The 26,694-nt window shown below is 40.7% G+C and overlaps 1 protein-coding gene across 1 annotated transcript in view; it reads right to left on the minus strand.

The window, feature by feature from the left end:
* Positions 1-26,694, minus strand: part of MAP3K15 (mitogen-activated protein kinase kinase kinase 15) — a 268,377-nt gene that overhangs the window by 146,583 nt on the left and 95,100 nt on the right. Inside the window, exons 4-5 of the mRNA XM_073616468.1 lie at positions 8,746-8,939; positions 2,148-2,316 (exon numbers count right to left, since the gene is read on the minus strand). Of these exons, the coding sequence (XP_073472569.1) occupies positions 2,148-2,316; positions 8,746-8,939 (363 nt within the window). The remainder of the gene's footprint in view (positions 1-2,147; positions 2,317-8,745; positions 8,940-26,694) is intronic.

Genomic DNA, 26,694 nt, shown 5'->3' on the forward strand with positions numbered 1-26,694 from the left:
TTACCATAATTGTCAGCAGTGAATAGGCAGGAAACATTTTATTAGGAACATCCCATAGTAAAAAAGAAAATATTAGTGTTGCATTTCCCTGCATACTGACATCATAGGACTTTAGCATAGACTGCCAAAGTCACAATCAATGTTTCTAATTTGGCCATTTCTGAGCTACCTCGGGTGAAAGAGATGGGGGAAAAAAGTATCAAGCTGTGTTCCATGCCTCTTAATGTCCAATTTTCATAAAATGAAAAATGTATGCAAAGCCAACATATATACTATATATTGTTTCAATAATTTTGTAGGTTCTTTTACGCTCACAAAAAAATATTTAATTAGCAAGCAAAGTAAAACTAGCACCTGTTCTGATCAATTTATAACCAGCTTTTTAACCCTTTGCTGTCCATTGGTCATTTATAAATGGCTTAACAAGTGATTAAAGCAGTAGTAAATTGCAAAAAAATATTTTGCAGAATATTGTCATAATGGGCTAGTATGCATCGCATACTAGCCCACGATGACAGACTTACCTTTAAACTAAGTCCTCCAGCGGCACGCTGTCACCGCTGACAGGGTTTCCCTCTTCCCCTGGTCTTCCTTCCGGGTCCGCAGACTCCGGCCATTTGAATGGCCAAGCTGCGATGACGTCACTGTGCATGCGCGGGAGTCACTGACGTGGCACAGCTCTCTCAGTGGACGGCATGCTGTCCATTAAGAGTGCAGTGCGCATGCATCTTTGATGTAATACCAGGATCTTCATGTTTGCAGCTGCAGCAGTGATCCTGGCATAATTTTTTTCATCTGGCAATCGACTTTCTAGTAAAAGTGATCCAAGCGGCTTTACAGCCACCAGATAACTTCTACAGCTCTTGAAAAGGGGCCCCATTTTTAACCGCCACTGTTCCCTGGCTCTCCCATTCCACCAGGGAACCCAAGACCGCTCTGTATGAAGCCAGAAGGATTCCATGACTTCAATTTTCAGAGCTGTATTTCCCAGCCAGTACAGCATCTGTTCAAATCGATCTGTGTTTGATCAGATGCTTTGAAGAGCAGAAGAGGCATCAGAATTCTAATAGACCCCGTTGTCTCACTAAAGAATACCTGTCACCGGCCAAAGCTTTCACATGGTGCTTGCTCACCAGTGAAAAAAAATGAAAAAGTATAAAAAATATTTTTTAATAAAAAAAATAAAAGTTATAAAAAAATGTTAACCCACCCCCATTCTTCCATGCTCGCATGCAAATACAACTACGCACATAGATCTGGTGCGCATATGTATGATTGCACCACACATGTGAGGTATCGCCATGAATGTCAGAGTGAGAGCAATGATGCTAGCGCCATATTTAATGTTTATCTCTGAACCGATAACCTCTAAAGGCTTTTAAAATGTCACCTATGGACAATTTTATGTTTCCCGTAGTCTGTCGTAATTCACAAGCATGTAACATTCTAAATCTTGACCTGTTTAGTATCTATGTACTTAAAGCAACATTATATTATACATTTTACTAAAAAATTGGGCATTTTGTTTTGTTTGTGTGCACCAAACTTCATTGGATAAACGACTGCGCAAATATCGTGTGACATAAAAAAAAAAAAAACAGCCACCATTTTATTCTCCGGGGCCTCTGTTTTCAGAAAATATATAATGTTTAGGGGTTCTAAAGAATTTTCCAAATAAAAAATGCAGATTTTAAAATGTGTGAAAAATAAAAAAATACTGAACTTAGGCAAGCGGTTAACGGTGCTGTGACACACCAAAAGTCTAACATTGCTCAATGATAGCGGAAGACCTCAGTATTTGTCTGTACCAAATCCAGAAAGTAAAAATGGCACCTGCTCTGATCAGATTAAATTGCATGCAAGTTGGTTAGTTTAGCTACCTAACTCTATTTTACAACATAATTGCAGGAGGCATAATATAAAGACATGAAGCAAAACAGTAATCTGCACACTATAATTATTTTTAGTATGACATTACACATACAGTATTTTTGGCAAAGGCATCTTCTTCATTATCATAAATTTGCACACCTCAGTTTCCTCAGAAAGAAAGTTGGGAAGCTTAGTAAGCATGTAAAAGCATGTAAAGTAATTAAATATGCACTGTTATGATTTACAGCGTAATATCTTCCTTCAGACTCTCTAACCTGGATGTCTCGGTATGAGAGGAGCAGGTTGATTACAATATCTGAAGTCAGCACTTCTGTGTTATCCATTCGTAATTTTATACGGGCCAGCTCTTTAGCAAGTTCATCTCCTTGGTACTTTTCTCTAGCTTTTCTGATGTCATTCAGCAGCGTTTCCTTGTAGTATGCACTAAAAGAGAAAGCAGAGGTGCGTGTTTATATTGTGTATTTTGTAAGGTAAAACAAGGGAAATTTTTTTACATTTTTTCACTGTGCGCAATCAATAACGTACAGAGGAATTTAATGTGAACCTGTATTGTGCCCTTTCAAGGCAAAGCAACAGGTTCACGTTAATGCCAGCTCCCACTACCTCTTTTTAGTGACCTTGATGCACCATTGACTGTTTGCTCTAACATACTTCTGGGTAAACATAAGGAACATGTGACCTACTCCCCATCCTGAAGTGTCAGGCTTTATTATAAAGGAGCGCTGCTCAAACTAGTCGATGTGTAGCGAGATGTGTGGCCTCAGCCAGTGCCACTCCAGCCATGCCTTCTGGTTTGCCCTGCCTGACGGGGTTTGGTCACAGAAGTGAGGGATATGAGCAGGACAGAAGCTTATATTAGCACCATTGGCCGTGAAGGGGAAGTGGAAATGTGTGTGTGCTGTGTTAAAGTGTTACTAAACCCACAACAGTAAAATCAGTCTGTATATGCAATAAAGCATGCTTGTTATACTCACTATGGAACCTAAAGAGTTAAATCTCTGCATTTTGTAAAAAGGCTGTTTGATCCTGTCTTTTCTGATCCTCTCCACCTTCCACTGTCCCCAATATATTTCCTGATAATACAGAGCCAGGAGACAGGCTGCATATGCTCAGTTTGGTGTGCATTGCTAGAGAGTTGTTTTTTCTTGGGAGATTGCATGTGATCAACACAGGGCCAATCAGCACTGTCCAGATAGAGAGTCAGGGGTCCTGCATCCTCATAGGACAATCAGTGCAGAATGAAATCTCCTCCTACAAGCTTTAACCAGACAATTATAGAATTCACAAGACTGTTATATACTGCTGATGAGAAAAGGTACTTAGCAGTTTATATTTATTAAAATTATTGCATTTCCATGTTCTGTGTACTGTGGAAGACCAGATATAGTGAATGCGGGGTCCTGGGTTTAGTAACACTTTAATGAAAGAAATGTGTAGAAGAATAAAAAGGGGGGAATGGAACAAAATAAATTTAAAAACAAGGGAGAAAAAAATACAAAAATAAATAAAAAGTAGAACATAATCAATAAAAAATAAAAAAGTGAAAAAGTATGTAATAAATATATGAAAATAAAAATGAATGATTGAAGTTGAGTGATTGAAGGTAGTAAATAATAATACAAAGAAAGAAAATTTTTCTTAAATTGCGTGTACATATGGAAAAATGTGTATAAGGTAATGAGAAAATGAAATGTTATATTAATACAAAAACAAAATAAAATGTGAGAAATTGAAAAATTGATAGTAATAAAAGTATAAAAATAAAAGTTGTGTGAAAAATGGGTGAAGTAAGGAATGTGAAAATATGAATGGAAAATGAAAAATAAAAATGAGAAATAATAAAAACAAAATTATATTGTACTGATCAAAGGGATCATATAGGACAATGAAGGATACCAGAAATAAGCAAACTAGGAGCATGCATTGTACAAAATGGCTGGATATTTCGAAACCTTATTGGAAAGTATGAAAAATTTCAAATTTAGATCCCAACTGGTTCAGAGAAATCGGAAATTGAAACAATAAAGAAATGATACCTCAAAGACTCCCCATTTTCCCAAACAACAGTACTGGTGCTTGGTGATTGGCCGTTTAGGCACCCAGCACTATCATGGAAAGAATCACCAGCACTTATACTTATAGGAATATTGCTTAATGTAATTGTCAGACCTGTAGGCCTTTTCTGTCATTCATGAAGCGTGGCTTAAATACCCTCAAAGTTTACATTCCTACATCCTGGCTTATTTTCAGGACACAGCAGATGTTGGTTACTTGAGTCATCATCACAGAAGCTCAGCAGCTTCTGAGATAAGGGGAGTGCACAAACGACACACAGACGACTTTTGAACCAGGAAGCATGCTCACTTCTGCCATGCTGGAGGCGAGTCCCCAACATCCGCTGTATCCTGGAAAAAAGCCTGGTCGCAAGAATGTAAACATTGGAAGTACTTCCGTCAGGCTTCTTGGGTGACAGAAAAGGTCTACAAAGATGGTATTTGCATTAAACAGTATTTTTTTCAAACAGCATAGTACATTTAAAATATGGGGGCCAATTGTCTGAATAAGCCAGTTTAGCCTTTATAGTATATTTGTTGCTTTGTGCTGCATGGGCAATGTTCTGCATTTATCTGGACAATTGGGTGACTACAGTTGCACTGTGCCAAATGAAAAATATATTCCTTCAACCCAAAAACAGACATCTCTTACGGTAGGTAAACTTCATGGACACTTGTTCTTTGCATTTATCTGTATGACTGGCAGATGCCTTGTAAGCAACAACCCTAAAGTAAAGCATACAGTATGATAAACCAGGGATTAGTTATTAATTGAAAACTCTAATTAAAGGAAACATGTAGACTGCCTTGATGGAATTCTAAAATGCAAGCTGCCATGCTAATCCAAGTGGCCAGCACTTTCCACGAGTTACTGCCTCAGAGCATAGTTGAAGCATAGTTGAAGTTACAGAGGTGAGATATGACACTTTATATCCTGGTATGCATGTTCGTCATAGGTCAGTGAGTCAGAAACTACTGAAGCTACTAGGCAAGCTTGACTGCCAGGGAACAAGAATTTTCAAAATAAGAGGTCATCAATCACCAGCTTGGTAATTCACTCAGCACAGTTATTCTAAACGCTTAGAAATCCCAAAAGATACAGATTCCGCACTTAGACACTAAAAAACACACAGAAAAGCAGTTTGCACAATATCTTGATCATTTCACAGATGGTAATGCTGAATAAAGACACCAGTGCATCTAGTTCAACCTGTGTGGGAGTGTATATTTATGTCTCTACCACTTCCCATATCCATGAATAATGTGTTCAATAATTTGCCCATCCAAAAGTTTTTAAATTAGCAACACTTTTTGCTTAAACCACCAATTAAGCAAGGGAGTTCCACAACCTTACCACTCTAATGCCCCGTACACACGATCGGACATTGATCGGACATTCCGACAACAAAATCCATGGATTTTTTCCCGACGGATGTTGGCTCAAACTTGTCTTGCATACACACGGTCGGGCAAAGTTGTCGGAAAATCCGATCGTTCTGAACGTGGTGGCGTAAAACACGTACGTCGGGACTATAAACGGGTCAGTAGCCAATAGCTTTTGTCTCTTAATTTATTCTGAGCATGCGTGGCACTTTGTGCGTCTGATTTGTGTACAAACGATCGGAATTTCCGACAACGGATTTTGCTGTCGGAAAATTTTATAGCCTGCTCTCAAACTTTGTGTGTCGGAAAATCCGATGGAAAAAGTCAGATGGAGCCCACACACGGTCGGAATTTCCGACAACACGCTCCGATCGCCCCTTTTTGCGTCGGAAAATCCGACCGTGTGTACAGGGCATAACAGTAAAGTACCACATAGTTTAAGGTTAAGAACCACCACAGTTTAAGGTTAAACCGCTTCTCGTCCAACTTTGTTGAGTGGCCACATGTCTTTTTGGGTGACCTGAGACTGAATAGTTTCCTCCCAATGTTGGAATCACCATTAAGATATTTGTATATCGCCATTATATCCCTTCTTTAGCATCTCTTCTCTAAGGAGAGTAAATTTAATGTTTGGAATAGTTCCTCATAAAGGAGGTCCTCCAGCCCACTTATTAATTGTGTTGCCCTTCTCTGGTCTGTCTCCAGTTCCAGCACATCCTTCCTGAGGACTGGTGACCAGAACTGGACAGCATACTCAAGATGTGGCCGCACCAGAGTTTTGTTAAGTGGTAGAATTATAGTTTTATCTGGCTGACTGACAGTCACGTCTCTCTGCTCAGAGCGAAGTGGGAGAACTGAGTGATCAGCCATGTTTGATCGATCAATTCTCACTGCAGAGCCGGTGGAGAAAGATGCAGCATCGGATCGATGCTGCATCCACCTAGGTAAGTATACCGGTAATTGTTTGTTTTTTTTTAAACCACAAACTTCTCTTATAGAGCCCTTTCACACTGGGGCGGTGCCGCTAGTTTTAGCAGCGTCTTATCGCTGTACTTTGGCACCGCTGTTATAGCGGCGCCTCGGCACCGCTAGCAGGGCACTTTTAACCAGAAGGGGTTAAAAGTGCCCGCTTAGCGCTGCTTATAAAACGCTTTTACGGAGCTTTGCAAGTGGCGCCCATTTATTTCAATGGGCAGGGTGGTGGAGTAGCGGTGTATACACCGCCCCCGCACAGCCCCAAAGATGCTGCTTGCAGGACTTTTTTTCCTATCCTGCAAGCGCACCGCCCCAGTGTGAAAGCACTCGGGCTTTCACACTGGGGTGGCTTGAGAGGTGCTTTTCCAATGCTTTACAGGCGCTATTTTTAGCACAAAAACGCCTGAAAAGCGCCCCAGTGTGAAAGGGGTCTTAAGTAATGCTCTAAACAATGTTCATCAATAAAGAAAAACAAGATTTTATCACACTGTTTCCTTTCAATTTTTATAACCCTCTCAAAGTGAAAAAAAAATCCAAAAACAGCCTTTAAGAAACATATTATCCTAATCTAATGTTATATCAAAGGTGCAAATAAAGTCCTTCCAAACCTCCCAAGTCAAAAGTGTGCAAATGGCAATCCACAGAAGAAGCTTCACAATGACATCTCCATGACCTTCACACCACCTATGTGACAAAAATGAACACTTAAGTGCTGACCCCCAAACAAATGAGTGGTCATACAGTGCTCAAACATGTATACAATCCCACAGGTGTGGTATAGTATCCTCCAGCACAATATAATGGCAGTAGCTCTAATTTATATATGAATGTACACTATTGGGAGTGTTTCCACTTCTTTTCTTTTTATGGCATTTTATAAGAGCTATTGCCATTATATGATGCTGAAGGATACATAGGGGTTGATTTACTAAAGGCAAGTGGACTGTGCACTTTGCAAAGTGCAGTTGCTCCAGAGCTTAGTAAATGAACAGAAGCTCTGCTGACTTCCATCATCCAATCATGTGCAAGCAAAAATGATGTTTTGTTTTTTGTTTTTCTTACATGTGATTGGGTACTCTTTGCAAAGTGAAGCTTTACCTCATTTACTAAGCTCTGGAGCAACTGCACCTGCAGAGTGCAACTGCACTTTGCAAAGTGCACAGTCTATCTGTCTTTAGTAAATCAACCCCATAATGTGCCTGTGGGATTGTATAAATGCTTGAGTGCTAGATGACCACTCACTTGTTTGGGAGTCAACCCCATCCAGTAAGAGTTCACTTTTGTCACAAAGGTGGTGTGAAGGTCAAGGAGATGTAATTGTGAATCTTCTTCTGTGGCTTGTCATTTGCACACTTTTTTGACTAATGCAGCGTACACACGGTCGGACTTGTCCGATGGACGCTGACGGACCAATTCCGGCGGACAATCCGATCGTGTGTGGGCTTCACTGGACCTTCAGCGGACTTTTCCAGTCACAAATCTGATGGACTTTAGATTTGGAACATGCTTCAAATCTTTACGTCGTAACTCCGCCGGACCCAGAAATCCGCTCGTCTGTATGCTAGTCCGACGGACAAAAACCAACGCTAGGGCAGCTATTGGCTACTGGCTATCAACTTCCTTATTTTAGTCCGGTGTACGTCATAATGTACGAATCCATCGGACTTTGGTGTGATCGTGTGTAGGCAAGTCCGTTCGTTAAAAAGTCCGTCAGAAGTCCGTCAAAAGTCCGTCGAAAGTCCACTGGGAAGTCTGTCGGACAAGTCTGGTCGAAAAGTCCGCCTGTGTGTACACGGCCTTAGGATGTTTGGAAGAACTTTATTTACATCTTTGAAATAACATAAGATTGGGACATTTATATGCAATGATTTCTAATATGTTTCCTAAAGGGATTGTATGTTGTCTTTGGAATACTTGCACTTAGAGAGGGTTATGAAAATTGAAAGGAACAGTGTGATATTATTTTGTTTTTCTTTTTTTGATGCTCATTGTTTAGAACATTACTTATAGGATTAGCGCAGCACTTTTTATTTATTCTGTATGGTTAGATTTAGAAGAATTAATTCAAGCTGCTATCATTGTTTATACTTGAGTAAGAGTACTTGAGTTAAGAGACACTCAGGTTTTTAAGACTTCTGAGGTGAATGGTGGGGAGTGGAAACTGCTGCATATAGACAAACTCATTCGTTTTCTCAAACTCAATTCTTGCCACTTACAATATCTGTCCCTCAGTCCATAATTCTTGAATACTAAAAAGGCAATGATTGGGCTTAGGTAAGGGTATGATAAGCTGGCAGGTCAATCTTTGGAAAAATTCATACTTCATGTAAAATACTATCATTTTGAATGGTTTTTATCATCTCTTCCTCTTAAGTGGCTGTGCATGGATGGCCAATTTATGGAAAGAAATACTCTTTTCTAGAATGAACATTATACTTACCATGAAGTAACATGTATGTCTTTCAGCAGACTAATAAATTTGTCAATCAGAGGGGCGCATAATGGTCCTAAAAGGTTGTCCCAGTTTGGTTGCATGTACTCTGAGGCTCTCCGCTGGGCATCACTCTCACAGCAAAAGTAGTCTCCGCAGGGTGTCACGATGTATGAAATGAAGTAATAGTTACCGCTAGAGGCCTAAAAGTAGAAAAATAAGCTTTAAATAAGATAATAATAATAATAATAATAATAATAATAATATTATATATGTATTTTGTCACTATGTCCAAGTGTCTAGCACTTTGTGTATAGCAGCTTCATTTTATCACCCATCTTTTCACACCATCAGCGCAAGCTTATATATTTAGATTATATATTTTCCCAGGGTGAGAATAGAGCCCCATTATTGGTGTCAGTGGGAGGATTAGTGCGCTGTCATCGGTGTCAGTGGGTGGAAAGTTTCCAATCATTGGTATCCATGGGAGGAAGGTATCTGTAGGAGGAACAGTGTCCCATTGTTGGTGTAAGTGGGAAGAATAGTGCCCATCATTGGCATCAGTGGGAGGAATAGTGCTCCATTGTAGATGTCATTGGGAAGAATAGTGCTCCATTGCTGATGTCAGTGGCATCAGTGGAAAGATTAGTGCCCCATCGGAGTCAGTGGGAGGAATAGTGCCCCAAGGGTTGGATAAAGGCAAGCAAAGGGCTTCACCTGGCCCCCCAGGCCACAGTTTGGAGACCACTAATATAGAATACAAAAAAACAGTCACATCAGACTTTGTTCATGCCTAAGCTTAGCTACATGCCATACTCATTGAGTACTTGACAGAACTTCTAACTCTATGTATTTGACTTAAAGTGGTTGTAAAGGCAGAAAGTTTTTTAAACGAATGCATTCTATGCATTAAGATAAAAAAACCTACTGTGTGTAGCAGCCCCTCTTAGCTCCCCTAATACTTACCTGAGCCCCATCTCTATCCAGCGATGTTGCACGAGTGCCTTCGGCCATCCGGGACTCTCCCTCCTGATTGGCACCATTGTCTCCCGCTGCTGTCAATCAAAGTCAGTTAGCCAATTAGGAGAGAGAGGGGACAGGGCCGAACCGTGGCTCCATGTCTAAATGGACACAGGGAGCTGCAGCTCAGCTCGGTGCCCCCATAGCAAACTGCCTGTTATGGGGGCACTCAACAGGAGGGAGGAGTCAGCGAACCAAGAAGAGGAGGATCCAGGCTACTCTGTGCAAAACCACTGCACAGAACAGGTAAGTATAACATCTTTGTTGTTTTTAAATAAAAAAAAAAAAAACAAGAATTTAGTATCACTTTAAGTATTTGCTGATTTATGGTGAGAGCTACAAAAGGACAAAAAATTTCCCTTCACCAGAAAAACCATGAAAGTACAGCATTACCTTGTTAAAACATTTCCATCACAAATCATTTTGGTAATAGGTAGAGCGTTGAACAATTGTTCCATGCTATTCTGTTTCTTTGCTGCCCTGCTCTAAAGAAGACAATGACATACTTCTGAATTGTGATGGGCAACCATTTGAGCATCGGGAGAACACACCAACAGCCAGGTACAATAAGGTTATGATGCTCAAAACGAAGCCAAAACTTATTGTTTGTAGTTATCTACATCTCACATATTGAATTTACATGTCACTTTTTTATACACGATTTATATTACATTGAACGTGTAGAAATACATAATTCCTTGTGGTTATTCACATTTACTTCATTGTTTTTACATATTTGAGCGCTGCACATATTTTTTATATACATATTTTTGGTTTGCACTTGTTTGGTGTTGTGCTGGCTGCTATTTGATTATTATCTTGTTAGCGTGATATATATCAATTGTTCCAGTGGCAAAAATATATTTGCACCATACATGAAATGTGTTCTTCAACAATCTTCATTCATTAAATAAATGACACAAACAAGAGGCAAAGCAGAAACCTCGATCATGAGAAGTGTGGTTTCTCTGGTTACCTTCTTCAGTCCAATTAACCATATAACAACATGTTATGTAACCCATTTCAAAACACCCTTTGCTAGATTTCTCAATCACAGACAGAGGTCATACTTTGCTAGTACTCTGAAGAGTACTAGAGCAGGATAATGCTATTTATAGAGCCCTTCACTAAAAATAAACTTTTCAAAGAAATTGTAGTTTTCCCTAGAGAAAATACCTCCAACAATTCTGTAACAGCATAAGGTAAAATTTACACTTAAGTAAAGTGTGACTTGTTTACATATGGGCTATTCTATTTTAAATTTTACATTCATTCTTTTCTAGTTATACTATTTTATAAAGTTATAAAAAAAAATTTTTGTTCTTAACCACTTCAACCCTGGACCATTTGGCTGGCACTGCGTCGCTTTAACTGACAATTGCACGGTCGTACGACGTGGCTCCCAAACAAAATTCACCTCCTTTTTTTCCCACAAATAGAGAGTTCTTTTGGTGGTATCTGATCACCTCTGTTGTTTTTATTTTTTGCGCTATAAACAAAAAAAGAGCACCAATTTTGAAAAAAACGCATTATTTTTTACTTTTTGCTATAATAAATATCCCAAAAAAATATATAAAAAAACATGTTTTTTCGTCAGTTTAGGCCGATACATATCCTACATATTTTGGGTAAAAAAAATCGCAATAAGTATTTATTGATTGGTTTGCGCAAAAGTTATAGCGTCTACAAAATAGGGGATAGTTTTATGGCATTTTTATTAATTTTTTTTTTTTTACTAGTAATGGCGGTGATCAGCGTTTTTTATTGTGACTGCGACATTATGGCGGGCAGATTGGACACTTCTGGCTCTATTTTGGGACCATTCACATACAGCCATCGGTGCGATTAAAAACGCATTGATTACTGTGTAAATGTAACTAGCAGTGAAGGGGTTAACCAGGAGGGGGCGCTGCAGGGGTTAAGTGTGTCCTAGGGAGTGATTCTAACTGTGGGGGAATGGGCTATGTGTGACACGACACTGATCACCGCTCCCGAGTACAGGGAGCTGTGATCAGTGTCACTAGGCAGAACGGGGTAATGCTTGTTTACATCAGCTTTTCCCTGTTCCTCCTCTCCGTGAGATGATCGCGGGTATCCCCGCGGTTATCGAGTCCTCGGGACCTGTGATCACACTCACAGAGCTCGCGCTACTAGTTGCCTCTAGCCCAAAAACGCTCCACCCATCCCCCCCTTTTTTTTGCTCTCGTGGATCACTTGGCCCCTAGTGGCCTAAATGACCCCCCCCCCCCCCATTTGGTATAGTTCATCCTTTCAAAATTCTGCTCCCCACCCTTCCCTTTGTAATTCCCCCTCCTTCTCTCCTTTCCCCCTCTTTCCTCAGTCTTTCCTGCAGGTTCCTAGGTAAATAAAGAACATCAAAATTCACTTCTGATCCATGTTAGTTTGCGTGTAATGTTTTATTCTGTTATTGACATTTCAATTTATCCACAATAATATTTTGCAGACTGATGTAAGCCTCTGGCCTTGGACCGCTTAATTCCCTCGGGTTTACGCTTCAAGGTCTTAGCATACTACAGTATATGTATTATGTTGCCTTGTCTTTCATTTGGGCAAAGCTCGAATTACGGACTTCTGTAATTACTTTTTTTACTTTTACTTTAAATATGTCTGTTTATCTTGTTTACTGGACTAGTTACTATAACTTGTATTATTTGAAAATGTTTAATTTCTTTAAATAAAGAATGCATAAAAACCCCTGGAACCTTTTCTGTAACAATGGCTATGACCTCTTGAGACAAGCTGTGACAGAGCAGAGTGGAGTTCCATTGGCCTTTGCAGGCATATTGGCAGCTTTGGTACTGTGAAACAGGGTGGGGGTAGAGTTTGAAAATCTAGCTTACAGCCCCTGGATACCACATTCTGAGCCCAAATGTCTAAAATGTCCTGGGACCAGGTGGCTGCAAAGGCCAACAAACATACCCCCACTCTGACAAGACTTACGGATTTATGGTTTAGCCTTGGACTTTGAAGCCTGAGAGAAACAACAGGAACTCGTCTTACCCTCTGAGGTAGAGGGTATTCCAGACTGGGGCTTAGCCTTCTTTTGCTAGGGCAAAAGGATTTCTCCTTCTCTCCGGTGTTCCCCATCAAGGGACATATGCAATAGGTGCTTCTTATATTGCAGACCAGCATTTGAACTAAAGGATCCTCAGTATGTGTAGGAGACAAGTTCTGGAAATTAGGCGAATAATATCCAATGGAGCATGAGCTTCAGTTGTTGGTGGACGGAGGGATACATAAGAGTAGATTAAAAATCTAAAAAGACATATCCTTGGACAAGTCAATTAAGTTCTGGCAAGGGCCTGCAAGGGAGAAAATGGTCTTGAAAAGGGCTTCTAGTATTTTATCCACAGGGCCTTTAAAAACCAGGATGTCCTCTACAAGTAAACTGTTAGTGCACTGCTAGTTGGAAAGATCCGTAGGAACCCTGCCCTTTGGATAAAATGGATAAAAACGCTTTTGATCCATTATAATAAGTATGAGTGATGGGATTGGATGTATTGGTGGATTCATCATGGTTTATGAGGATCTGAATCACTAGATGGTGTTATTAAAGATGAATTGATGTTGTGGCACATTTTTGAGGTTTTATTTTTCAACAAAGGACTTGTCAAAAATGTTCGTCCTCCCCTTTCATGGCTTTCCAGTCAGCATGCTTAGATAAGGATCTGGTGTGGATTTGGGGGAGACACACATCGCTTGTTTTAAGTCTTTTTTTGCATGGGATCCCCCTTGACATGTGTCAAGGACGAGGGTCTGGTATCTATGTTAGGGTGGACCCCATGCCTTTTTTTTTGCATGGAGTCCCCTAAGATCTACAGTATACCAGAGCCTTATCAAGGATAAGGGTCTGGTACAATAGAAAGAAATCCCCAGCCACTTTTCTACCAAACAGAATGAAGAACCCGGGGGCTGTCATTTTACTGGTAATTGAAACAACATTTTGTTTGTTTGTAAATGTCAGTTTTGCTGTAGTATAAACCGTACAGAGGCCCCACTTCATGGTCAGGTTAAGGGGATCCTCAGGCATGTTATTTCAAAGAATTGAGAATTTTTAACGTTTCAATTTAAGCATTATTACATTTGCTCCCCACCACAATTTTAAACATTCTTTTGCTTTGGAACATGTTCCTCAGGTCTGTGAAAATGGAGATTACTAATTTCTAAGATTCAACTCCCTTAATTTCAATGGGGTTTGGATTCTGCACCCAAACTTCACTAATGTTTGGCAAACCCACCTTGAACCAAACCCAGATACTCATTACTAGTTATAAGACAAGTAAGCATGTTACACGGAAGGCAGTAAGGCAGGGACCAGGGGACATGCCTCGTCTGGATAGCCTTTGCCCTTCCAGTGGGTATAAGCCCTAAGTTGTCTTCAGTTCCACCAGATGTGAGCAACTCGACTCTGGACCTGTAAAGCACATCTCTGAAGCTAACCTACACATTAAACCAAAGATATCAGCAGAGCCCAATGCCCACAGGACTTATAACAGGCTGGCCATGCTTCTTCCTCTTAGTAGGGCCTAGGTACAGCCTCCAAGGCTGAGCCGAGGATCAGCTAATCCGGAGAGAGCTGTATAACCCTACTGGCTCTGCAGCAACTGAAGAAACTTGCTAGAAGAAAAAAAATAACCTTGATAAAAAACAAAGAAAGTGTTTTCTTCTCTCCTGTCTATTCTCCTAGGACACTAGCAAAAAACTGGAGCATGACCAGAGTAGAAAGTGTTATATTAGGCTGCCCTTACAGCTTTGTTTGCAAGTGTGTAATCTCACAAAAACAGCAGCATAACCCTATGTACCTGAATTACTCATCCTCTATCCCTTAGGCCCTATTTACACAGGCTCAGAGGTTATACGCATGTCACCATTAATCAAGGGGTCTTTATGCATACAGGGATGGATAAGCTGCCCTGGACATGAATTGTCTGTGTCCAGGGATGCTCATCCATCTGTTTGCATGTAAATGCTTGGATGCGCAGTGTCACACATACAGCCTCCCACCAGCATAAATAGGGCATTAATGTACAATTAAGAAATGGGTACTGTAAGTCTGCAATGTACCAGAGGCATCTGTGTTTATACATATGTTGTAATTATACAAATCCTGGGAATAAAAGCACATGACAAATAATGGAGTCTCAAGCATTAACAGTCATATTGTCCTCTTGTCTCTACAGGAAATCACATCACTCCCAGATAAGAGAAACATTCAATATGAAATAATAGCAACACTGCTGTGCCTAACTAACTATTTTGGTAATGGGTCTTTTGCTTTGTTGCTTCCACATAAACCATTTACATCATCAAAGTAATGATTAACACAACACAACTCAACACAATCACATAGCTTCCCAACTGTTCCTGATTTTCAGGGGCATTCTTAGGTCTCCATGGTTATCCTAGTGCATCGTACTGCATAGTTATTGGTAAACGTAAAAAAGGCTGTTGTACAATCAAATTGTAATATGTGTGGCCATATTCACACTAGATACACACTCTGCAACTGTTTGCAATGTTCTTACAATTTGATTATGGGATATTTTATTTTTTATAGCGCCACTTAATATAACCTTAATTGATTTCAATGTGTGTTTAAGTTAAAACATACCCAAACTGGGTGCATCAATGCCTTGAATTTTTAGGCAACTATATCTGTAGTGCCTGAGACACAGAAGATAGACGTATGAGGCACTTCTTGTATCAGAGAAGCATAAGGCATTGGTTGCAGCAAATAGGCATAAGACACTGTGTAAAACAGAAAAATAGAAGTCACTGAGATTAGTAGAGAGTTACCTGGTACTGCATGAAAAAGGGGCATGATGCAATGGATTAGAATCTATATTTAAGCCACGTAACTGTAAATTGTCTTTGTAAATCTCACTGGACTCACTGCATGTAATAGAGAAACTTGGGACTTTGCATGCAGCAAAAAGGTGCTTCATGTAATACATACTGTAGACACAAGGCACTGTGTTTTATATAGAGGCATAAAGCAGTGGGTGGCATGAGGCAATACGTGCAGAGGCATGTGACACTGTGTAATAAGTGTGAGGTAATAGAGAGAGATTAGATATTACAACAGAGAAGCATGGGGATACTGCATAGTGGGGAGGTTTGAATCATAGCATGTAATAGAGAGGCACAAGATACAGCTTAAGGCACTGCCCATAACAGAGGCATAAGGAACTGCATGGAATATAGGGCATGAGGCAGTACGTGGAGGCACTGCATGCAGAGCATTGAGGTGCTGCATGCACTGCATGTAGTAGAGAGGTATAAGGAAAATAACACCCAGATGGATTCCCCTAGGACAGTGATTCTCAAACTGTGTGCCGTGTGAGATTTGCAGGTGTGCTCTGGGAGTTTTGAAAAATATTAAAAATTGCTAGCATTTTGAAACCTTGAATATATTGAAAAATTAAATAGTAAATCAATGTCACAAAAGTTAAAAAAGTAACATATAAAAAAACGCAATCTCTGTTAGTCTGTCATTCATTGGTTCCTTTCGTATTGCGAGACCTGTGCGAGATCTCGGGAGAACTCAATCGCTCTAATTATGTTGTAATAATAGAGACCGTTCCATTGATGCTTATAAATAAAGCTTGTTCATTGTTTAGCGATGGAGAAATACTTAATCATGTCTGGAGCTCTGAAAGAGAGACTGTTAAATGAAAAGCAAGGAAGTAAGCGAAAGTACAAACAACATTATAATTGCTTCAATCTGATTTGCTCTCAAAAGCAGGCACATCTTTCACATAAAATTTATAATTAAATACATATTAAAATATATAAATATATATATATATATATATATATATATATATATATATATAAAATATATATGTAAAAATATATAAGTTCTTCACCACAACAATTGTTAAATCTTTTCAGGTGCGCCATGAAAATGTTTTGATCTTTTTGGTGCGCCGCAAGACAAAAAAGTTTGAGAAACACTGCCGTACCGGCTAGACAAGACAGTGCTCCAGCTCATGGTGTCTTCCTAGCACCAAAGCATAACTTGATAGAGTAAGATAGAGAGCTTGGGAGGAGCCTACGACGTCACCACGTCCGTCCTTGTGTAGGGCTGTACACGAACTAGGAAGGCGGAGGCAGCAGACGGAGACGCTGACTGATTGTTATTTGTACGCGATATGCTGATCACTACATGGAAGCTTTGTAAGTGCAATTCCTCTTCTAATAAAACGATTGTGCAGACTGTATTACGCGATGGATTGTTTTTTTCTCTTTGAATCCTGAGATACCTTCTGTCGCCCATCGGTACCACTAAGCTGAGGTTGTGGGGATCCCTGTAATTTCCCTGTGCCGTTTTTGACTGCTGTAATAGCGGTCAATGGGATCTGGTAAGCACATCTGATATACCACCTTGGGTGTGAGGAACCACAGAAGATTTTTCCCACTGCACCTTCATTTTTGTTGTGGCCCTTTCTGGCACTTTTTCTTGATTTATCACGGACATTTTCTTTGGTTTTGGACTCTATGCATTTATTTATTTTCAATATTTGTCTTCAATTAATTTTGGGGTATTAGAGTATAATATTGTTTATACTCACTTTGTACTATTAGCTTTGATTATTTTATTAACTTATTTCACAGGTTCATAATATGTTTTAGCGCCGCATCTCTTTTGTATTATCATAAGATAGAGAGCTGTCAACTCATTCTTCCAAATCAATTACTTTATCAATAATGGGCAGAGTGTAAAAATAGATGTTGTATTTTTACACTCTGAACGTTATTAATAAAGTCATTGATTCAGAAGAGCGCATTGCGGGCTCTCCACCTTAACTCTATCCAGTAGAGAGGTATAAGGCACGGAATGCAATAGAGAGATATGTAAAGCTACATTCACACCTCCACTTCCTAAGCAGTGCAGCTGCCTTTTGGACATTTTTGCAAAGCATTTTACATGTGATACTATTCAACCCTAATTGGAGGAATTTCTGGAAACAGCATCAAAGATACAGCATGTATGATTTTTTTTTTTCAATAAACAAAACAACACTAAAAAAACAAGGTTTACAAGAAACCTATTGCAGAAAAGCGAGGCACTGCTTCTAATGTGTAATAGGTATGAGGTATATAATAGAAAACTATGAAGCAAGGTGTATACTAGTGTAATAGAGAAGTATCAGGTATTAAATGACTAAGTGCACATGTAGGATTTGTGGCTGTCAACATGAGATTGTACATTGGAATACATATAGTGGGATATCTGCTTTTAACCAGAAGGGAAGTAACAAATCACAATATTCTAGAGTCATATCTTTATATATGCTCAGTTGAAAAATGTATGCATGAAGGAGAGCTAAGGAGGTAGCTGCCAAGGTCATTACACTCCCCCAGACCAAGTAATTACATGTAGATTTTTAATTTAACCAAACCTTGCTGAGCTCTTAACATGAACGTTAAGATTTATGGAGCCACTGGGAGTTCCGCTTCATAGATGGAGAAGATTGTTAAGTGCAATGAAGCATGATTTTAAAGTGTTTACTTTTGGTTAATACGGTAAAATTTTGTACCGCCATGTTGGCGTGATGAGCTCTCCCCTATCTATGTTCAGACTTAGCTGAACTTATATATGACAAGTAATGAAGAGGAAAGTATTCTTCCATCTGGTATCTTTCTAGGACAGTTCAGAAAGCAAATGTAAGGTGGCTATGGGCAATACCTGTTTTCTATCTACTCCAGGTGTTTGAAATGAATTTCAGGTTTCCAATGTTTTATTTGTATAAAGCTGTCATGCTACATATGAACAAGTTTAATAGGATAACAGAAGCCAATAATCATTTAAATAGATACCAGTGAACTGGTCTATATAAGCCCGTCGTCTATAGCAGGATTTCTCAACTAGGGTCCTTAAGATCAATGGTGCCCTTCATTTCTTTGAATGTGTGTAAAGGAGTACTGCTGGGCAAATTAATATAAAGAAAGTACTCCAAAAACTAAAGCTTATGATTTGATCAAGCCAAGTGGAACAAGTTAGAGATGAGTGGTTAAGTTAGCAGCAGGGGATGGCAGAACTCATCTAGGTAAAAAGCAAGGTTTTAAAAAAAAATTAAGTACTTAGTGTACCTAAGACCTAATAAAGTTAACAGAGGAGGTCTGCCATGCTAATGTCACCAGTGTGATGGGTTTGCTTTAAGAGCATATTAAATAAGGGCATTAGCCAGTGCATTCCATTGGGAAATAAATTTAAAAGAGCGAACAAAATTCCTGGATGGCTTAACTCCAATGTAAAAATGCATATAAAAGCAAAGGAGAAGGCCTTCAAGAAATACAAGGCTGAGGGATCATCAACGGCATTCAGACTTTACAAAGAATGCAACAAGAAATGTAAGGGTGCAATTAGGGTGGCTAAGATAGAACACGAAAGACACAAAGCTGAGGGGAGCAAAAAAAAACCCAAGAAATTATTTTAAGTATATAAACAGTAAAAAAGGGAGGACAGACCATATTGGCCCCATAAAGAATGAGGAAGGAAATCTGGTTACAAAGGATGGGGAGATGGTGACGGTATTAAATTTGTTCTTTTCCTCAGTCTTCACAAGGGAATCGGGGGGGCTTCAGTAACCAAAACTACAGTGTTTATCCTCATGGCACATCTCAGAAAGCACCCTCATGGCTAACAGAGGACAGAATTAGAAATAGACTTGGAAAACCTTACATTAATAAGTCACCGGGACCAGATGGCTTGCACCCAAGGGTCCTTAGGGAACACAGTCAAGTAATTTCCAGACCATTGTTCCTAATTTATACTGACAGTCTTCTGACTGGAATGGTACCAGCTGATTGAAGAAAAGCCAATGTAACACCAATATTTAAAAAGGGCTAAAATACATCCCTGGGAATTACAGACCAGTTAGCCTAACATCAATAGTATGCAAGCTCTTGGAGGGGATGATATGGGACTTTAACCACTTCCGGACCAGCCGCCGCAGTTTCACTGTGGCAGGTTGGCTCGGCTGGGCAAGTCAAAGTCGATTCGCTTTTTGGCCACTAGGGGCGTGCGCATGCAGCGTGTGTCCGGAGCCAATGCGAGTGCCCAGCGGGCGCGATGACCGCTGGGCACCCGCGATCGCTCGTGACAGAGCGAGAACCGGGATGTCAGCTAAATAGACAAGTTCCTGCAGCTATTTTTCATCTTCACATCAAAAAGTAAAATCTGACCTACTATTTTCTTGAAAGTACTTCTTTAATTCCTCTTTCAGCTCAAACACTGATAACTAGTCCTCTGCTAAGCCATCTTATTTCTGTATGTATCAGGAGATATACAGTATACAGTGTCTTGCAAAAGTATTCACCCTCCTTGGCTTTTTACCTATTTTGTTACATTACAGCCTTTAGTTCAATGTTTTTTTTAATCTGAATTATACGTGATGGATCTGAACACAATAGTCTTAGTTGGTGAAGTAAAATTAGAAAAATATATACATTAAACTGTTTTTTAGAAATAAAAAATGATAATTGGCATGTGCGTATGTATTCACCCCCTTTGTTATGACGCCCATAAAAAGCTCTGGTGCAACCAATTACCTTCAGAAGTCACATAATTAGTGAAATGATGTCCACCTGTGTGCAATCTAAGTGTCACATGATCTGTCATTACATATACACACCTTTTTGAAAGGCCCCAGAGGCTGCAACACCTAAGCAAGAGGCACCACTAACCAAACACTGCAAGTACAAGTCAGGGTTAGGTTATAAAAAAATATCCAAATCTTTGATGATCCCTGGGAGCACCATCAAATCTATCATAATCAAATTGAAAGAACATGGCACAACAGCAAACCTGCCAAGAGATGGCCGCACACCAAAACTCACAGACCGGGCAAGGAGGGCATTAATCAGAGAGGCAGCACAGAGACCTAAGGTAACCCTGGAGGAGCTGCAGAGTTCCACAGCAGAGAGTGGAGTATCTGTACATAGGACGACAATAAGCCGTATGCTCCATAGAGTTGGGCTTTATGGCAGAGTGGCCAGAAGAAAGCCATTGCTCTCAGCAAAAAACAAAATGGCACGTTTTGAGTTTGCAAAAAGGCATGTGGGAGACTCCCAAAATGTATGGAGGAAGGTGCTCTGGTCTGATGAGACTAAAATTGAACTTTTTGGCCATCAAAGAAAACGCTATGTCTTGCGCAAACCCAACACATCACATCACCCAAAGAACACCATCCCCACAGTGAAACATGGTGGTGGCAGCATCATGTTGTGGGGATGTTTTTCAGCAGTCGGGACTGGGAAACTGGTCAGAGTTGAGGGAAAGATGGATGGTGCTAAATACAGGGATATTCTTGAGCATAACCTGTATCACTCTGTGTGTGATTTCAGGTTAGGATGGAGGTTCACCTTCCAGCAGGACAATGACCCCAAACACATTGCTAAAGCAACACTTGAGTGGTTTAAGGGGAAACATGTAAGTAAATGTTTTGGAATGGCCTAGTCAAAGCCCAGACCTCAATCCAATAGCAAATCTGTGGTCAGACTTAAAAATTGCTGTTCACAAGCGCAGACTATCCAACTGGAAGGAGCTGGAGCAGTTTTGCAATGAGGAATGGGCAAAAATCCCAGTGGTAAGTTGTGGCAAGTTCATAGAGACTTATCCAAAGTGACTTGGAGCTGTGATAGCTGCAAAAGGTGGCTCTACAAAGTATTGACTTTAGGGGGTGAATAGTTATGCACATTGACTTATCCTGTTTTTTTGTCCTATTTGTTGTTTGCTTCACAATAAAAAAAAAATTCTTCAAAGTTGTGAGTATGTTCTGTAAATTAACCATTTCAATACAGGGCACTTATACACCTTCCTGCTCAGACCAGCTTTCAGCGCTGTCGCAGTTTGAATGACAATTGCGCGGTCATCCAACACTGTACCCAAACTAAATTTTTATCATTTTGTTCCCACAAATAGAGCTTTCTTTTGGCGGTATTTGATCACCTCTGCAGTTTTTATTTTTTGCTAAACAAATAAAAAAAGACCGAAAACTTAGAAAAAAATAAAAGTTTTGCTTTTGTTTCTGTTAAAAATTTGTAAATAAGTAAGTTTTCCCTTTCACTGATGGGCACTGATAAGGCGGCACTGACAGGCACTGATACGGCGGCACCAATGAGGTGGCACCAATGAGCGGGCACTGACAGCAACTGACGATGGGCACTGATATGCGGCACTGATGGGCACTGGTAGGCGGCACTGATGGGTGGCACTTATATGCAGCACTGATGGGCATTGATAGGCGGCACTGATGGGCACTCATGGGTGGAACTGGGTGGTACTGGTTGGCACTGATGCGCACTGATAGACGACACTGATGGGCACTGAAAGGCGGCACTGCTGGGCACTGCTAGGGTGGCACTGATAGGCGGCACTGATAGGCGGCACTGATGGGCACTGATAGGCGGCACTGATGGGCACTGATACGTGGCACTGATGGGCACTGATACGCGGCCCTGATATGAGGCACTGATAGGCATCCCTGGTGGCACTGGAAGTGGTAGGCATTGGAGTGGGCACTGATTGGCAGCTGCCTGGGCACTGATTGGCAGCTGCCTGGGCACAGATTTGCAGCTGCCTGGGCACAGATTTGCAGCTGCCTGGGCACATAGTGGTATTTCCCTGGGGGTCTAGGGGCATACCTGGTGGTCCAGTGTGGATGGCTTTCCTGGTGGTCCTGGGCAGCCTCCCTGGTGGTCCTGGGCGGGATCCGAGGGGGGGCTGTGCTGATAAACCATCAGCACAGACCCCCCTGTCAGGAGAGCAGCCGATAGCTCTCCTCTACTCGCGTCTGTCAGACACGAGTGTGGAAAAGCCGATCACCGGCTCTTTCTATTTACATCGTGATCAGCCGTGATTGGACACGGCTGATCACGTGGTAAAGAGTCTCCGTCAGAGACTCTTTACCTAGATCGGTGTTGCTCGATATCCTGATCACATCATATGACGTCCGGTCAGGAATATCAAACCACTTTTCCGCCGTCATTTGGTAATAGGGCGGGCGGCAAGTGGTTAAATGATGCAAATCCTCAAACAATCCAGGTTGTGAGGCAACAAAACATGAAAAATGCCAAGGGGGGTGAATTCTTTTGAAAGGCACTGTACACTAGCCAATCCTATCCTATCCTGTTCATCTAATCCTACAATACTTTAAAGAAGAGAATATGTCACTCTGATGTCACTTTCTCCTATCCTGGAGAATTACATTCTTGACCCCATCAAGAAGTGCAACAATTAGAATAAGCGCAGTCTGTAAAAAAGGAAGTAAATACCTTTCTGACAGCCTGTGTCTTAAAACTTCACCACATTGCTGATTTGAAAATTATCAGCCAGCTTCTGCAGACATGCGACACTTGTGTGTGTGTGTCGAATACCTGCTCTCCCACTTTGCACTGTGGATCCTTCTGTTGCCTTCTACATGAGGGGACAGCAAGCGGCAGGGAAGCGGGTATTTGTAACATGAAGAAGTGTCAGATAGGGACAGTGGCAGGAGATCAGCAACAAGTCTTTTAAGATCTAGCTGCAAGTATGTACCTTTTTTTACAGGCTGGGCTTACTTTAATTTGCTAAACTTACTGATAGAGTAGCTTTAACACCATAATAACCCCTATAAGTCTGTGCTAACCGTATTTGGCCACCAAAAGTCTCAGTACCAAAAGCACACGTGCTGCACTAAAAACAGTGCTAAGATCTCAACACCAAAAGAGACAAATTTATTTTAAGTGATCAAGTACTTATTACTATTTTATGTCAGCATCAGACACTGCTAAATGCCATTCACTAAATAATTGACGTTCTAATTTTAGTTTTCAACTCAGTAAGCTTCTTCAGATTTTCCCCAATTAAAACCTCATAATTGAGATTAAATACAATAATGTGATGTGGGAAAAAGTTATCTACAAATCATTTTTTTTGGCAGTGGTTCATGAATGTTAGAGCTGGCCTGTGTTCAAAAAAGAATCTTTTTTGCTCATTACAAATAATACTAAATAATAACCAGCGACCGGAGCTTAATTTATGTGCACATTGCAGTTACTTATAGCAACAAACTCTAATTTTCTAATGCTAGATTCAGTGATTTTACTTTAGTAAAATGGAATTTTACTAATTTTACTAAACATCCCCACTGTACGTGCTATGGCTCGATTCATTTTATTCCTTGATAATTAGCATATACCTGCCATGACAGAAACATGTAAGCTGCTATTGCTGGCCCCACTAAAACAAACTAATAACCTGGATGTGCCTGACTTCAACACTTCTTACTTACAAGCCTGAAACAAGCATGCAGAAAAGAAATGTAAGAGATAAGATTTCCAAATCCCTATACTTTTTATGGGTGAGTAAGTCATAGGGAAGTGGGCAGCAACTGTAGCTTCCATACTTCTCCCATTACATTTTTCCTTTCAATCTGCTATAAATAGTAAGAAGCATTAAGAATCATACAGAAGTTACATTTCTTGTGAAGGACTAATTAAAGCCTCATGCACATGGACGTTTGCAGGTATAAATAATGCTTAAGGTAATTTTCTCATGCTCAAGGTTCCGCAGGTGGAGTAAACAGCTGGCCATAGAGTGAATGGCTGTACACCCCTGTACATGTGTAAATGCTAATGCTTCTGTGCATCAGAGTTTACCCACCCTCCGGTGACCCCGCCCCATGCCAATATAAGTAGTGACACACCGCGCACCCAGCATTAGAGCGGGAGAGAGGGTCGAGTTAACATCGGAAGAAGAACAGAGGAAGAAGGCAGCGGAGAAGACCCAGCAAAAGAGCGAGAAGATAGCAAAGAAGACCTGGCAGAGGCAAAAGACAGTGGACAGAGGGAAAAGAACTGGAAAGGGCTAGAAGACCGCGGAGAGCGGAGAAGACCCGGAGAAGGGAGATGAACCGGCAGAGGCAGAAGACATCAGCGGAGGAGGCAGAAGAGCCGAAGAAGGGAGAAGAAGTCAGAAGAAACCCCGGAGCTGCCTATTAAATTACTTTAGAAACATGTGTACTGTGTTTTATTTTTGACACTTTTTTTTAGGTGAATGGGTAGGGGTACAATGTACCCTATACTCATTCACATACGGTGGGGGGCAGGGATCTGGGGGCCCCCTAGTTAAGATTCTAATAAGCACCCACACACAGACCCCGACAACCCTCGGCCAGGATTGTTGGGAAGAGGCCCTTGTCCTCATCAACATGGGGACAAGGTGCTTTGGGGTGGGGGGCGCAGAGGTCCCCCTACCCCAAAGCACCCATCCCCCCATGTTGAGGGCATGCGGCCTGGTACGGTTCGTGGGGGGGGCTTGTTCGTCCCCACTACCTTTCCTGACCTGCCGGGCTGTGTGCTTGGATATGGATTTTGGGGGTTCCCCTTAAAATCCATGCCAGACCAAAGGACCTGGTGTGCTCTTGGAGGGGGAACCCATGCCGTTTTTTGTTTATTTTACATTATGCGTGGAGTTCCCCCTAAAGATTCATACCAGACAGTGCCTAGTATTGTTGGGGATCAAAGTCGGATCCCTGTTCATTGAAGTTAGACTTTAAGTCGCAGGGCAAAGTCAGATCCACAGTAGTACGACTGTCTTGTCAAAATCGTGGCGGTGGAATCGCTGCAAAATCGCGCGACTTTGACGTCGCACAAGTGTGAAAGGGGCCTAAATGAAACTTCTGGGCACAGAGATAGTTGTGTGTATCAAACGATTCCCACATTCAAACCCTCAATAAAAGAATAATGTTTGGGAAATATTCATACATCATTGCCAAAGCATCTATCCAAAAATAAAGTGTTTATTCCTTGTTTAAGAATTTGCGTTCCACATCTGTCACATCTGTAAAAAACACAGCCATCTATCCAACTTGTATTAAATGTATTTCTGCACTAACAATACATTGCGATATGTTGACCATTCCCCATGGGCATTTATGTACTTTTTATGCACTAGTTGAAAACTCCCAATGTACGGATGTAAACAAACACTTAAGAATTCAGAAGCTATATAAATTATCCATTATCAGCCCTCAGGAACAGGGAGCACAGAGCCTGGGAACAACCACGTGACCTGTACTATGACTGGCTGGAGAGAAAATTCTGGATTTGGTGAGGGGTGGATGTATAGGTACGTATATCAGTTTTAAATCAATTTAAAGTTTAAGATTGTTTTTACTTTTTTTTTTTTTTGGCATAAGAGACATGCAAAGACTTTGTTGCCAAAAATGAAGTCAGGTGTTGAGAACAATGTAGCTTCTGTGTGCCCTTAATGCACATTTTAAGGGTATACTGTTCCATACCCTCCCAATTAAAATTACAAAACTGTTTTTCACATTTGTCGCAAATACTTTACAAACTGTATTCAGATTAAAACCTCAAATACTCTTGCAAATCAGCACTAAAAGGCCATATAAGTTTAATGGACAACTGCATTAAAGTTAGCTTTTTCCTGTAAGAACCATTGGGTCTTGGGTGCAAAGGATAAGTGGGACCATTTCCATGACATCCTGACAAATTATATCTAAGAGGTAGTTTTTGTCCATGCCTTCACTTCTTTGCTCTAGGTTTCATGTATTAGCTATAACTTTCCAACGCAGTTATGTTTAAAGGAAATCCGTCAGGACAGTTGAGAGCTGTCATCGTTAACATGTTTTTGTAAGTGCAAGTTCCAGCGCTATGATTTTTATAATTCTGCCTATCCTTTGTGATTCACATACTGGTCAGAGTTTCCAACTCATCAGTGGCTGTTCAAAGCTTAATGGCTAGGCATGGAAGCCAGGATCAACATTGCAGCCCTGGAGGTGGCACGTTTAAGGCCAGTTTCACATGGGCGGACCATCCATTGCCCTCTATAGAGCTGCGGATGTGTCCGTTGACACCCACTGACATCTGATCCTTTCCACCAAACAGACGAAAGGGGGATCCATG

The sequence above is a fragment of the Aquarana catesbeiana genome, linkage group LG02, assembly GCF_042186555.1.
Source record: "Aquarana catesbeiana isolate 2022-GZ linkage group LG02, ASM4218655v1, whole genome shotgun sequence".
NCBI classification, from domain to species: Eukaryota; Metazoa; Chordata; class Amphibia; order Anura; family Ranidae; genus Aquarana; species Aquarana catesbeiana.